Below are 16,345 nucleotides of genomic sequence, written 5' to 3'. Positions count from 1 at the left end.
AACTGACCTACAACCCCTGGTACGTTTTTGAAGGGTGGGAGGAAACCGGAGCTGCTGGGGAAAACCCTTCACCTGATAACCTACTGTAACAATTGCTGAGAATTTCGCTGCCGGATAATCCCCACATTTTTCTCACTTATTTTTATTGAGAATAATTAATGTGAATATTTATTATCTAGTTTTTTGTATTTCATTGCTTTCTTTTAATTCAATTAAGCATATTACTATAGATTCTTTTTTACAAAATACCTGATCGGCTGCAGCAGTAAGAATTTTGGTGCGTATATACATTGTACAATTTACAGGACAACATCCATCATCTCAAGTAAAAACACAATGCTGGAAAAATTCAGCAGGTCAATGAAGGTAAAAAAAAATCTCTCATCTCGCCTTCCAAGCCCCAAGAGAGACACAAAGAGGGGGGCTGAGGTGAACGCTGAAACAGTGGAAGGGAGCTTGGTTCAGTGGGCTTGCCGTAGCAGAGATCTTCCCCACCTGATTGGACACCAGGATGCTGAAGGCAATGAAAGGCAGCAGCCAGGGTTGGGACTGTACTCCATGATAATCCTGGAGAGGTCAGCAAGTTCACCCCTTGCACTGTGAGTGGGATGAGCAGGTTATTTAAAAACAGTGTTCCTGTTCATATATGTACATTTATAATCAGGTGATTACCAATTCCAAAACACCCACCAAGCTGCTGAGGATTGCACAAGGGCATTCATTCCCCATTTACCCCAGACAGCTGTTGATCAAATGGTCACCAGTGGTCTCGGTCGGACCAGACTGCTCTGTTCCTTTTACCTCCTGCAGGGAAATCAGCTTCCAGCTGGGGTGGGAATGACAGAACGTGGTCCAGAGGGTCCCAGTCTCCGGAAACAACTCTGGAGCCGCCGGCTGCACCGGAGCTTAGAAGTCCATCGAGCTGTGAGCCAGGTAGTCCTTGCGGCCGATGTTGCTGACCTGCTTCGTCTGCATGGCCTCCAGTTTTGGGCAGTCTGTGATGCGATGGCCCAAGCCACCACAGAAGGTGCAGCCTCTCTCACCTGCACAAAGAAGCACAATTAAATGCAAGGACTGACAGCCCGAGCTTGTACAGTACACCACTGAGCCTTTCATGGGAATGCCTACTTCAGGCATCTCCTCAAATTAGAACCATACAACATCACAGCACAGAAACAGGCCCCTTCGGCCCTTCTAACCTGTACCAAACCATTTTTTTTAACCTAGTCCCACTGACCTGCACCCAGCCCCTACCCCTCTCTGCCTCTCCCATCCATGTACCTGTCCTAATTCTTCTTAAATGTTCAAATTGAGCCCGCATTCACCACTTCAGCTGGAAGCTCGTTCCACACCCCCATCACTCTCTGTGTGTTAAGAAGCTCCCCCTAAACTTTTCCCCTTTCACTCTTAACCCATGTTATCTGGTTTGTATCTCACCTACCCTCAGTGGAAAAAGCCTAAATCTCCCCTCGTTCTTCTATGCTCCAGGGAATAAAGTCCTAACCTGTTTAACCTTTCCCTGTAACTCAGTTCCTAAAGTCCGGGTAACATCCTAGTAAATCTTCTTTGCACTCTTTCCCTCTTATTGATATCTAGTTCAGTGATCAAAACTGCACACAGTTCTCCAAATTTAGCCTCACCAATGTCTTATACCACTTCAACATAACATCCCAACTTCATAAATCACTACTTTGATTTATGAAGGCTAAATTGCCAAAAGCTCACTTTACAACATAACCCACTGTTTTGACGCCACTTTCAGTGTCCTATCATGGTTAGTCCTTCCCAAATGCAACACCTCACCCTTGTCTGCATTCAATTCCATCTGCCATTTTTCCAGCTGGTCCCTCTGCAAGCTTTGAAAACTTTCCACGCCGCCCACAACGCCTCCAATCTCAGTGTCATCTGCTAACTTGCTGTTCCAATTTACCACGTGATCATCCAGACCACTGATGGAGATGACAAACCACAAGGGTCCCAGCACTGAGGAGTTCTGTGTTTGGTCATCATGTCCTGTGCAACTGGAACTGATTTCAGGGCAGTTCGATATAAACCAGCCGAAGCTTGACCTCTCTGATGCTGGGTTTGGGCGGAAATTCTCAACCCTCTCTGACAGATGCAGTGCGGCCAGGCCTTAAATGGAGAGGTGAGCCAAACTGCTCCGTGCATGTGACAAGCCAACGTACCTCCAATATCCAGCATGGTTTCGTCACCGGTTTGAAGCACCTGCAGAACAGGAGGGACCTTCTGCTTTGCCTCCAGTAACAGGGCCTTGAGATCCATCAGGACTGACTCGTCTGCAAGGGAAGTACACACCAGCAATCATACCAACTAAATGCACCGCAAGTCACCCGAGGGACAGCAGCTGCTCTAATCTGGAGGAAAGTAGCCCAAGCAGCGTCAGCGAGAGAAAAGCTATCCACTGAAAGAACGTATTACTCATGCTTTACACACAGGGGGGCCATCTGGAAAATGGAACAAACTATGTTTTAACGTGTATTACTGTCCAGAGCCATTCACCATGCTCCCTGAGGAATGGTAATCCTCCTTAGTGCAGCACAGTCAATGATGCTCACCATATTTATAAGGCAATATAGACAGCAGAACTCGGGAAGGGAAGCCTGTGCAGGCGAGCGCTCTACGAAGCCATTGTCCAGAAGACATCTCGGAAGCACTGGTGTAAGTATCACCATTAGTCCAGATACAACTGAGCTGGAATAATGGGGAGAATGGAGCAGAACAGGAGGTAGGGAGGGAGATAGCGTGGTCAAGACAGTTGTGAGAGCTTGTGGTTTTGATGGATGTTGGTCGTCAACCCACCTGCTATGAAATAATTTATTAACATTTGAACAAATGAAGTACAAATATGGATTAACTCACGGTACAATGTTTGCGTACCACCAATTGAAAACCTATTTAAAGGACAAATTGGGAAGCAGATTGAGATTACCAGATGGAAGCAGTTTTGAATATGTGATTACAGAAACAACGATAATGAAAAGATTTATAATGAACATGTACATCAAGCTGCAAGAGAAGGAAAATGATAAAATAAGCTATAAAAGCAAACAAAAGTGGGAAAAAGATTTAAACATAAAGATAAAAAATGAAATATGGGAAAAGTTATGCTCTGGAACTAAGAAAAATATAATAAACATGAGGTAACGCATGATACAATATAATTGGTTACATAGGATATATATCACCCCCCCAAAAGTTTTTAAAAATGGGACCCAACAGTATCAGATAGATGTTTTCGCTGTAAGAAGGAAACGGGAACAACAGTACATGCAATTTGGGCATGTGAGAAAGTGGAAACGTTTTGGGAAGATCTAAATCAGATCACAAAATTCAAATCACAAAAAGCAACATACCAAAAAAATCCAGAGATCTTTCTTCTAAGTAATACAAGAAGTAAAGAATTAGGCCTCAAACTGGATGAAGCACAAAAAAGATTTATTATGATCGCCTTAGCTGTAGCAAAAAAAATGTATAATGTCAACTTGGAAATCAGAAGAAGCCTGAGAGTACACCAATGGTGCATGGAAATGAATAAATGTATTCCATTGGAAAAAATAACATATAATTTAAAAAATAAAGTCACAGTATTCGAACAAATTTGGGAACTGTACATGGAACACAACAGAGAGGGCCTACCGCGGACCTCCACCCCCTAAAATGATAGAATGAAAAGAAGATGAAATGAACTGACCCAGTGTGTAAAAGTAGATGACACAATTTTCTTGTTTATTTTCATTGTGTGATGACATTGTTTAATGGGTTTAGTGTATTGTATATGTTGAAAGTTTAGTGGGTGGGGAGGGGGGGTGGGAAGGAGGGAGGGAAGATGGGGGGGGGGAAAAGGGGAGAAAATGCCACTGTGCATATTCAAGAGGGAAATGTTTGTGTGTATTTTGACTGATATGGTTCATAGTGTGAAAAATTTTTTTAAAATGTAAAAACCACCTACTATGGAGGAGAGCTCATCAAAGGGAAGGGCCAACATCGTCAGTGAAGTTACAGCATGTTGGAGATTGCAGCAGAGATGATGAGACTTGTGTCTTCTGGGGACGAGCAAGAAATTCTGTGCATAGGGAACTAGAAAATGAGTTGGGGAGAGACCCAGAGTAGGAGTAAAGCCAGGACTGTTCCACTGGCTGGTATTGCTGGGATCTGTACAGATCTTTTGTTTGGAGTTTGTGGAAGTCAAGGGGAGCTGTTCCACGTGAGAACAACCAGACAAGTAGATGATGGCAGAAGGGGTCTGAAGGTCCTCTATTTAAAGAACCCTTGGAAGGGCGAACGTGTGTGCAGAGGCACTGGACATCCATGGTGGCAACGACTTGGTTGGGAACTGGAGGTCAGAGACCACCTTGGGAGGATCTCCCAGAAGAAGTGATCATCTGAGAGCCATGAACTGAGGTTCTGTGATGGGGGTATGACACCAGAGAAGAGGTAGGCGGTGCCAGAAAGCTGATGAACAGCCTCTGCAAGGTAAAGCTGAGGGGCAATAAACAAACAAAAATACTACTGTTTGCTACTCTGAGCTGCGGACTGAATCCAATACTCCTTCCATCACTTTCCAAGCTCAGTTCACTCAGTTCTTCCTGGTGGATGCCGATTAATTGAATTAAGTGATTGAAATACAGTGTACACTTGGACTTCTCACGGAAACAGTCGAATGGTTCGTGGTGTCAAGAGTGCTGCGTCCGCCCATTGCCACTCGCTGCACCATGCAAGCCTTGTCGGTCCAGAGCCATTCAGGTGTGGACCCAGAACAGAAGAGAGGCCCCAGTTGGCGGTGCCTCGGATTGCTAACTCCGTGTCCCGATTTCTGTAGGGGATTGAAAGCCAGTATCACCACTTACCACAAGCTTTGTTGATGAAAGTGGTTGCAATTCCTGTTTTCCCTGATCGACCTGTACGCCCAATTCTGTGAACTAAATATTGGGAGAGTGATTAGATTCGGTTCCAGTTAACAGAGTGGACACGCAACAGCTGAATGTGTGCTTGTGAAATAAAGAAAACCTATGCTGGTGTGCAATACACCAACGTGCTGGAGGAGCTCAGCAGGTCACACAGTATCCACAGGAACCAATGTTTCACACTCAATGAAAACGTTGGTCACTCTTTACTTCATATGGGTACCGTGCGACCTGCCGAGTTTCTCCAGCAGCACGTTTGCGTGTGTTGCACTCGTCCCCCAGGGACTGCAGACTTTCTTGTAAAGCCACGCTGCAATGTCGAAACTAAGGGAGCTTGTTGGTGAGGAAGAAGGACCAAGGGCTTAAACTAGAATGGGAAAGTCAAAATGGGATAGGACATGAATACGTGCGTCTAAAAATGAATAGATGTGATTTCTTGGACCACGATGCTCGCACCGGCATCATGGAACTTCAGGATACTTCCTGCAGTCTGGGCAATGTTTAAAGAGCCATCATCACTACTGCGACAGGAGTTTCACCCTTGGAGGTGGTGCAGGGTCAAGGGGTGGGAAATAAGGGGAAAGAGAAAATTCCAGGAGCGGCTACCATGTAGCCACAGAGCTAAGAACCATGAGGAGGTGGCCATCAGAAAGGGCAGAAAGAGTCAGGAAGTATGCAAACTTTTTCCTGTGGGGCTTCTCTCAAATGAGGACAAAGTAGGAAGGATAGTTTTTTTTCTTACAACTGCATCTCGAAGGAGTGCAATCCAGAAATGCAGAGGGACTGGACGACCACGATGAAAATGGTGAAGGGGCTCAATGGTGAAATGACTGGTCCTTTGGAGCAGTCCTACTTCTCGATCTTGGGGAGGCGGAGGTGCAATTGGGCGACTGAAGCTGGTGGATATGTTGGGAAGATCTTCAGAGAAAAGGAGAGGGAACAGCTGGAAGACAGCAACATGGTGTTCTTGGGGGGGGAGGGTGGGATGGTAAGAAGGTTATAATGTGAATGTTTGCACTATTTGATCCTGCCACAAAACACTGAGCTTCAGGATTTATTGAACAAGTCATGATTCTAAGTTTGAACTGTAATACTTCATAATTTTTGGCTGCAAATATTAGCTTGGCATCTCTCTGCTCAGTCCACCAGCATATTTATATCTCTGAAGCATATTACTATTCTCTCCAAGGTTCCTCTAGCTTTATCTCAATTTTAAATTTGGAAATTGTGACCTTTACAGTAAAATTAAGATCTGGATGTGCAAGGGTTTAAAGTCAGTGGTTCTCAATCTTTTTCTTTCCACTCACTTATAACCTTAAGTAATTCCTTACTAACCACAGAGCTCCTATGGCATCCCATTGCTTAAGGGAGTATGTGAGTGGGGGGAATATTCAAAAATGAAGCCAATTCTCTACTTGCATGACTGCAGATCTTATTCCAGAGTCTTCAATCTCACTGTAAAATGCCTTTGGGAAATCCTTGTACATCACATCAAGTTAATTTCTCTCAATGATGCTCTGTTGTCGAATTAGTAATAAATCCATGCTGGCTTCCACTAACAAATTCACACTTGTCTAGTTCCCAAAGTTTCCCTACTGCCTGCACTGACTGGTTGCTCTATAATTACAGGTTCACAATACTTTATCCGGAACCCTTGGGGAACAGTGTGTTCCGAATTTCAGATTTTTCAGGTTTTCAGAAAGCCAGATTTAAGCCCACCCAAATTGTGCTGCCATATCCACCCCCACCCCCTTCCAGTCACGCTGCCGGTCTCCCCCCCCACCTCGCCTGCCCGACTTGCACTGCCGGTCTCCCCCCCCCCCCTCGCCCACCCCTGGCACTGCCAATCTCCCCACCTCGCCCACCCAACTCATGCTACACTCGCCCTCCCGACTCGCGCTGCCGGTCTCTCTCCCCATTTTCCGGATTTTGGAGCTTTCCGCATTTTTGATGTTCGGATAAAGGATTGTGTACCTGTATTTTGATGAATTCTCCAGGATCCACTAGCAGATTATTACCAATACATCTGCATCCCAAACGGGATACCCATCTGTCTCGTCTTACCAATTGTTAGCCTGTCCACCATCTCAATTACATCTCCTTCTGCTGAAACTCCAGCAGGATCTTCGCTGGTGAATACTCATCTAGTAACTCAGCAATGGCCTTTGCCCTCGTGAGTAGTTCTCCTTTGTGGCCCCTGATCACCTTCATCTCTTTTATTAACTGTTGACTGTTTGTATATGAAGAGAAGGGTTTTGGATTCCATTTTGTTTCCTGCCATTTGTATCTCCCATTTTTATCGAGGATCCACACCACCCAGCACACGCTCGGTTCTCGCTGCTGCCATCAGGAAAGAGGTGTAGGTGCCACAAGACTCGCACCACTAGGTTCAGGAACAGCTGCTACCCCTCCACCATCAGACTCCTCGACGACAAACTCAATCAGGGACTCTTACTTGTGCACTTTATTGATTTTCTTTTATTCTCTCTGTATTGCACAGTTTGTTTATAGTCATGATCTGTTTACAGTTTTTATCTATTTACATGTTCACGCTGGGTAGAGTTTTTTTCTGCACTACCAATAAGTGGTAATTCTGGCTCAGTGGCAGAAAAAGAATCTCAGTGTTGTATGTGATGTCATGTATGTATGAATGTATGTACTATGACAATAAATCTGAACTCTAGACTGGTCGTGATAATATTATGGGCAAAATGGGAGAAGAGTGATCAGGAAAATCCCCTTCCTCTCCTGCTCAACAGGAAGGAATCATTGCTGAACATGGGTCTGGGCAACGAAGTGCAGCACGTAACAACGAGGGAGCATAACAGGAAAACTAGGGGTTGGAGTCAGCCAACCAGCCTGTCGAGCTTGCTCTGACATTCAGTAAGACCATGGCTGTTCTTGCCGCAGACTCGGCTTCACCTCCTGGTTGTTTCCCCATCACCCTTAATTCCCTTTCTTTGCAAAATATCTACCTGCATTATTCAACAAGGTAGCCTCCACTGTTTCCCTGAGCAGAGAATTCCAGAGATTCACCACTCTTTGGGAAAAGCAGTTCCTCCCGTTCTCCATCCCTGCATATAATCCCATGATTTTTGAGGCAACGTCTGCTAGTCTTAGTCTCACCTACCAATTGAAACAACTTTCCAGCCTCTACCTTATTTATCCTTTTCATAATCTTGCATTCCTACAAGGTCCCATCTCATTCTGAATTACAGACCTTGGCATTCAATCTCTCCTCATCTCCAGAATCAACCTGGGGAACCTCCTCTCCACTGCCTCCGAAGCCTGTTCTCCAGTGAGGAGACCAGAACTGCACGCAATATTCCAGGTGTGGCCTCACCAGTGCCCTGTACAGTTGCAGTAGAACCTCCCTGTTCTTAAGTTCAATTCTTCTAGCAATGAAGGCCAACATTTCACTTGCGTTCTAAATTATTTTTGTACAGTACCTGCAAACCAACCTTGGCGATTTTTGCAGACACACTCCCAGATCTCTCTGCACAATAGCATGCTGCAATCGTTCACCATTTGAGTAATAATCTGATCTAGGTTTCCTTCCAAAGTGGATTATCTTGCATTTACTGACATTATACTCCATCTGCCAGATCCTTGCCCATTCACTCCACCTACATCTCTCTGCAAACACTGCATCTCTGCACAATTTGCTTTTCCACTCACAGGGTGAAAGGAATGACCTGAAAGTAAAGGGATGCATGTTGTACAACAGCCACTTGGGATGATTGGACTCTTGCCTTTTTTTGGAAAAAAAATAAGAGCAGGATAAGGACTAAAAATACCTGCTGTTCAGGAAAAGAAGAGAACCAAGAGTCGAGGTATAATCCTGACCTTGAGCTTATTGTGAAACCACTGACCAGTGGAAATGATCGAGAGGAGCAAGTTTACAAGGAGGTTGCAGAGCAGTGGAACAGAGATGATGTCGTCTGAAAGTCAGCACCTCTACTTCTCAGGAGTTTGCAGAGGTTCGACATCGGGAACCCTAGCAAATTTCTCCAGACGTGTGGTGGAAAGTGTGCTGACTGGCTGCATCACGGACTGGTATGGGGACACCAATACCCCAGAATGTAAAGCCCTCCAAAAGGTAGTGGACACAGCTCAGGACATCACAGGCAAAACCCTCCCCACCATCGAGAACATCTACAGGGAACACTGCCTTTTCTCCATCTCCTCATTTGCTTCTCCCATTTTCTTTTTACAATCAGCCTTTGAGAATTTTCTGCACCCTTTGCTCTGGACCCCATGAATTTCAGACTGTAACAGTTTCAGGAAAGCCTGACTGGGTACCTGACTGTGACTTCACTGCTCACCTGGGCAGTCCTTTGCCACATATTGCCATGTTCAGGACAACTCATCCCTTCTTCACCTCCACCCACATCTAATACCACCCAAGGCAACCACCCTGAAAATTCTTCTTGCCCTTTTTCTTTTAAACACTTGCTGGCTTAATTTAGACATACATCATGGTAATATGCCATTTCCACCCATGAGCCTATGTCACCCAATTGATCTACAACCCCAGTATATTTTGAATGGTGGGAGGAAATTGGAGCCTCCGGAGAGAAACCTACACAGATACACGGAGATCGTATCAACTCCTTACAGACAGCGTGGGATTTGAACCCCAGTCCCAATCACTGGCATTGCAGCAGCGTTGTGCTAACCACCACACTAACTGCTAATCTTGATTTAGACTCAAGATGACTGCAGGATGGTCACCTCCTGGAGTGTATGATGCAGACTTTCAACCTCCTGGCACTCCTCCCACCGGCCCTCAGGTTCTGAAATTCGAAGTGTGAACAGTCATTCAGAGGCATTCAAGCTGACTTGAGGTTTCAACTCAAATTGCATGCAATGGGTCTCAGCTACCTATCCATTATCTACAAAACCTGCTCTCAATCCTCTTCTTAATTAATTTATTACCCTGGCCTGAACTAGCCATGTCGGTGCTTTTACAAAGAGAAGACTGAAGTCATGAGAGATTGCTGCAGACCCTGGAATCTTGAGTTAAAAACACTCTACCAGATGAATTCAGTGGGTTGAGCAGTTTCAGTGGGGCTGGGGGTGCGGGAATGGTTAATGTTTTGATTTGGAACCCCTCGAGCTTTCACACATCAGATAAATATATTTTTTAATTGGTAACAAGCCACGAGCTCATGCCGCTCAATTACACCCAATTGATTTACAACCGCTGGTGCATTTTGAAGGGTGGGAGGAAACCGGAGCCCTCGGGGAAAACCCACACAGACACGGGGAGAGCATACAAATTCCTTGCAGACGGATCGGGATTTGAAACCCTGTCCCCATCGCTGACGCAGTCACTGCTGCGCTAACCGTGTCGCCCATTAATAAATAGTTACTTTCTTATTAATGTAAGTCTGCTTTGATTTAGTACAAAACAATGTACTCACAGACTTAGATTACAAGAGTGGAGTCTATGTGGAAAACAATGTACTCACAGACTTAGATTACACTAGTGGAGTCTATGTGGAAAACAATGTACTCACAGACTTAGATTACACTAGTGGAGTTTATGTGGAAAGCAATGTACTCACAGACTCAGATTACACTAGTGGAGTCAATGTGGAAAACAATGCACTCACAGACTAAGATTACACTAGTGGAGTCCATGTGGAAAACAATGTACTCACAGACTCAAATTACACTAGTGGAGACTATGTGGAAAACAATGTACGCACAGACTTAGATTACACTAGTGGGGTCTATGTGGAAAACAATGTACTCACAGACAGATTACACTAATGGAGTCTATGTGGAAAACAATGTACTCACAGACTCAAATTACACTAGTGGAGACTATGTGGAAAACAATGCACTCACAGACTAAGATTACACTAGTGGAGTCCATGTGGAAAACAATGTACTCACAGACTCAAATTACACTAGTGGAGTTTATGTGGAAAGCAATGTACTCACAGACTCAGATTACACTAGTGGAGTCAATGTGGAAAACAATGCACTCACAGACTAAGATTACACTAGTGGAGTCCATGTGGAAAACAATGTACTCACAGACTCAAATTACACTAGTGGAGTCTATGTGGAAAACAATGTACTCACAGACAGATTACACTAATGGAGTCTATGTGGAAAACAATGTACTCACAGACTCAAATTACACTAGTGGAGACTATGTGGAAAACAATGCACTCACAGACTAAGATTACACTAGTGGAGTCCATGTGGAAAACAATGTACTCACAGACTCAAATTACACTAGTGGAGTTTATGTGGAAAGCAATGTACTCACAGACTCAGATTACACTAGTGGAGTCAATGTGGAAAACAATGCACTCACAGACTAAGATTACACTAGTGGAGTCCATGTGGAAAACAATGTACTCACAGACAGATTACACTAGTGGAGTCCATGTGGAAAACAATGTACTCACAGACTCACATTACACTAATGGAGTCTATGTGGAAAACAATGTACTCACAGACAGATTACACTAGTGGAGTCAATGTGGAAAACAATGTACTCACAGACTCACATTACACTAATGGAGTCTATGTGGAAAACAATGTACTCACAGACAGATTACACTAGTGGAGTCCATGTGGAAAACAATGTACTCACAGACTCACATTACACTAATGGAGTCTATGTGGAAAACAATGTACTCACAGACAGATTACACTAGTGGAGTCTATGTGGAAAACAGTGTACTCACAGACTTAGATTACACTAGTGGAGTCTATGTGGAAAACAATGTACTCACAGACTCAGATTGCACTAGTGGAGTCTATGTGGAAAACAATGTACTCACAGACTTAGATTACACTAGTGGAGTTTATGTGGAAAACAATGTACTCACAGACTTAGATTACACTAGTGGAGTCTATGTGGAAAACAACGTACTCACAGACTTAGATTACACTAGTGGAGTCTATGTGGAAAACAATGTGCTCACAGACTCAGATTACACTAGTGGAGTCTATGTGGAAAACAATGTACTCACAGACTTAGATTACACTAGTGGAGTCTATGTGGAAAACAATGTACTCACAGACTCAGATTACACTAGTGGAGTCTATGTGGAAAACAATGTACTCACAGACTTAGATTACACTAGTTCAGACTATGTGGAAAACAATGTACTGACAGACAGATTATACTAGTGGAGTCCATGTGGAAAACAATGTACTCACAGACTCAGATTACACTAGTGGAGTCTATGTGGAAAATAATGTACTCACAGACTTAGATTACACTAGTGGAGTCCATGTCGAAGACAATGTACTCACAAACTTAGCTTACACTAGTGCAGTCTATGTGGAAAACAATGTACTCACAGACAGATTACACTAGTGGAGTCTATGTGGAAAACAATGTACCCACAGACTTAGATTACACTAGTGGGGTCCATGTCGAAAACAATGTACTCACAGACTCACATTACACTAGTGGAGTCCATGTGTAAAACAATGTACTCACAGACTTAGATTACACTAGTGGAGTCTATGTGGAAAACAATGTACTCACAGACTCAGATTACACTAGTGGAGTCTATGTGGAAAATTGCACACCATATAATAGATGCGATTGGCTTTCTTACCGTAATTCTCAATTTCCTCAGGCATATCATAGTTTATCACGTGCTGAATATTTGGGAAGTCCAAGCCTTTTGATGCTACATCTGTTGCCACCAGCACATCCTTATTCCCCTCTCGGAATGCCTCGATGGCCTTGGTTCGTTCCTCTTGGTCTAGAAAGAATCACGGTAAGAAAAAATCCATTTGAATTGTAGGTATAAACCAGTGCTATCAGGGTCAGATCACGTACACAACACCAGCCGTACACTTTTCTCATGATTTTAATAGTATGGGGCAAAGGACCCTGGTAAGTTTCTATAGATGTGTGGTGGAAAGCGTGCTGACCGACTGCATCAGTCTGGTATGGGAGACACCAATACCCCTGAGCATAAGGTAGTTTCTCAACCACTGACGTCAGACTAGCAAGTCTGCAGTTATCTGAATTTCTTAAATAATGACACCACAGTTGTCATACTCCAGAACTACTTCTGTCCAAGAACATTTTAGTTAATATTAAGAACAAAAGGATCACGAAAAAAAGAATAGGTCCCCTGGTCCCCTTATGGATAAGGAGGGGCATCTATGTGTCGTGATTTTGGTGATGGCAAGGTTCAGTACTGGGTCCTTTGCTCTCCAGCATCATGTAAAGGAGGACAAAATCGTCACAATTAATTCATTTGCTGACAAGACTGGACAACAATTTTTTTCCTCAAAAGGTTTGCTCCCTTAAAATAAATTGGGGAATCATGATAAACAACCAAGCTGAATACAGACAATTTCAGATTTGCTGTATCATGTAGGAAGTTGGAGAAACATTAAATAATCTTTTATTGAATTTAGCTCATTTAATCGCATAATGATGCTGAGCCAAGCTCTCTGGTTAAGTGCATGTTGCACAACAAATGTGAGGCCAAGGTTTGTCTTGGTCACCAATTTTACAACCAAAGTAGAGTTCACAGGCTTTCTTAAGCATATATCAGCACAAATGTAAGAATGTATTGCACCTGTTGTGACATTGGTGAGATATTTCTGCTGTATTGAATCTTCCTGAAGACAATAAATGCTATTGTTAAGTACATTCACTCTGCTATTGCCAGAAGAATGTGTGTATCAACGTGCATTCAATCTATATCACAGCATCTGCAGACACAAGCTGCTTTTATAGCCTGTCTGCATCTATCCTCATTGAGCACATCCATGCCTCAAGACCACATTTGCATAGCACTTGCACTGAGTGAATGGCCAGGCATATTTGGACTGACCAAAACAGCTTGCTTTGTGGGCAATATACTAGTAAACTTAAAATATGACAGGAAATCACAAATATTGGTTATATCTAAAAAAAGGTACGTGATTGCAAAATTGTAAAGTGAGTAAATTGGATGGCATGGGCTTGTGGGCCAAAATGGCCTGTTACCATGCTGTATGTCTAATTTTTTTTAAAAATTTGTGATCAGCAGCCTAAAATCCATAAAATACACCCAAAAATGTTCAGGAAGCAAAAATATTCATTGTCCAATGTAATCAAAGTAGGCTATATAGTGAGTAAAGGAAGTTCTAGTTTGCATAACATCGGATGAGGTTGGTGCAAAAGGGCACTTCGATTCAGAAAAATGTGAGGAGATGCAATCCAGAAGATTTCATTATTTGAATGAAGACTCCCACTTCTTCCCTCCCCTCCTCACCTTGCTGAATGAGCTACAGATCACGTGCATTATTTTGCCAATTTCAGATGTGAGGGCTGCCACATAAGGACTAAGACTCACCTTTCCCTCCATGTATGGCAACAGCTTCCACTCCCTTCAAAAGGAGGTACTCGTGAATGGCATCCACGTCAGCTTTCTTCTCTGCAAATATCAGCACCTGAAAAGGAACATTGAAGATCCATAAGATAACAATGCTGTATGAAATTTCTGACACCTCAGGCGAGTTCTGCTTTCTCTTCATGACACTATCCCTCAGGATTTGAAAGTAGACCAATGTTTTTTGGCACAGTTCCTTCAATCAGTAAAAGCAGAAATGGAACCACCTCACATTCCTTGTTATTTTGACCAAATCTTCAGGCTCCCCTGTTTAAGAATACACATGCCAGGTTGAATGATGGTGGATCCACTTCTGGAAGACAATGCTTCATCACATTTCACAAGGTGCCCACACACTATAAATAGTGCACAAAATACAGACACCTGCAATAAGCCAAACACATACATGTCTATATACACACACACACATACCCGTTAATTGACCCGCGAGGAAAGCAACGTAAATGCACAGTATTGCATATAAGCACCAATACAACACGCAAGCACACAAATGCAAGTGCATGTACATTCGCGCTTGAAGGCACACACAACTTAAAGAGCACATAATGGCGTTAACCTATGAAGTCCAAATGCAATTGTGCATGAACACTTGCATACATACACTAGACATCCACAACTATGCACATATACAAGTGGGAAAAAATTCACATTTGCCATGGAGCACACAAATTCTTTAAAAAATTAAATTTAGACAAATAGCACGATCACAGGCCCTTCCAGCCCACAAGCCTGTGCCATCCAAAATAGTCCAATTAACCTACAACCTCCATATGTTTTTTGAAAGGTGGGAGGAAACCAGGTTACTTAGAGGAAACCCATGCAGACAAGGGGAGAACGTACAACTCCTTCGAGAACCCAGGTCGCTGGCACTGTACTAGTTTTGCACTGACCACTTCACTAACCGTGCCACCCAGGTGTGTGCATGCACAGGGACACATTTGTGTGCACTTTATGGTGCCTTTAATCGGACAAAGCATCCCATTACCAAATAATTATCGTCAAGATTTGAAGAGATTTACAGAACAAACTGTAGGCCCCATGTGTACAAAAAAAATGGTAGATGGAATTCAATCTCGCAGTTTGAGATAATGAGTTTGTAGAGAACCCGTCAAGGGAATATATAATAAATCTATTTTCTTTGGCTTGGCTTCGCGGACGAAGATTTATGGAGGGGGTAAAAAGTCCACGTCAGCTGCAGGCTCGTTTGTGGCTGACCAGTCCGATGCGGGACAGGCAGACACGATTGCAGCGGTTGCAAGGGAAAATTGGTGGGTTGGGGTTGGGTGTTGGGTTTTTCCTCCTTTGCCTTTTGTCAGTGAGGTGGGCTCTGCGGTCTTCTTCAAAGGAGGCTGCTGCCCGCCAAACTGTGAGGCGCCAAGATGCACGGTTTGAGGCGTTATCAGCCCACTGGCGGTGGTCAATGTGGCAGGCACCAAGAGATTTCTTTAGGCAGTCCTTGTACCTTTTCTTTGGTGCACCTCTGTCACGGTGGCCAGTGGAGAGCTCGCCATATAATACGATCTTGGGAAGGCGATGGTCCTCCATTCTGGAGACGTGACCCATCCAGCGCAGCTGGATATTCAGCAGCGTGGACTCGATGCTGTCGACCTCTGCCATCTCGAGTACCTCGACGTTAGGGGTGTGAGCGCTCCAATGGATGTTGAGGATGGAGCGGCGACAACGCTGGTGGAAGCGTTCTAGGAGCCGTAGGTGGTGCCGGTAGAGGACCCATGATTCGGAGCCGAACAGGAGTGTGGGTATGACAACGGCTCTGTATACGCTTATCTTTGTGAGGTTTTTCAGTTGGTTGTTTTTCCAGACTCTTTTGTGTAGTCTTCCAAAGGCGCTATTTGCCTTGGCGAGTCTGTTGTCTATCTCATTGTCGATCCTTGCATCTGATGAAATGGTGCAGCCGAGATAGGTAAACTGGTTGACCGTTTTGAGTTTTGTGTGCCCGATGGAGATGTGGGGGGGCTGGTAGTCATGGTGGGGAGCTGGCTGATGGAGGACCTCAGTTTTCTTCAG

General features: G+C 44.0%; 2 protein-coding genes across 2 annotated transcripts in view; one reads left to right on the top strand and one right to left on the bottom strand.

The window, feature by feature from the left end:
* The window catches only part of atp5pd (ATP synthase peripheral stalk subunit d), a 414,254-nt gene that overhangs the window by 316,955 nt on the left and 80,954 nt on the right, over nucleotides 1–16,345 (top strand). The gene's annotated exons all lie outside the window — the stretch shown is intronic.
* The window catches only part of ddx41 (DEAD-box helicase 41), a 49,824-nt gene continuing 33,676 nt past the window's right edge, over nucleotides 198–16,345 (bottom strand). Inside the window, exons 13-17 of the mRNA XM_069929339.1 lie at nucleotides 14,264–14,360; nucleotides 12,521–12,670; nucleotides 4,869–4,940; nucleotides 2,187–2,297; nucleotides 198–1,043 (exon numbers count right to left, since the gene is read on the bottom strand). Of these exons, the coding sequence (XP_069785440.1) occupies nucleotides 907–1,043; nucleotides 2,187–2,297; nucleotides 4,869–4,940; nucleotides 12,521–12,670; nucleotides 14,264–14,360 (567 nt within the window). The 3' untranslated portion in view covers nucleotides 198–906. The remainder of the gene's footprint in view (nucleotides 1,044–2,186; nucleotides 2,298–4,868; nucleotides 4,941–12,520; nucleotides 12,671–14,263; nucleotides 14,361–16,345) is intronic.

This window comes from Narcine bancroftii, chromosome 3 (assembly GCF_036971445.1).
Source record: "Narcine bancroftii isolate sNarBan1 chromosome 3, sNarBan1.hap1, whole genome shotgun sequence".
NCBI lineage: Eukaryota > Metazoa > Chordata > Chondrichthyes > Torpediniformes > Narcinidae > Narcine > Narcine bancroftii.
The sequence above is the reverse complement of the archived record's forward strand: the minus strand, read 5'-3'. Positions and strand labels throughout refer to the sequence as shown.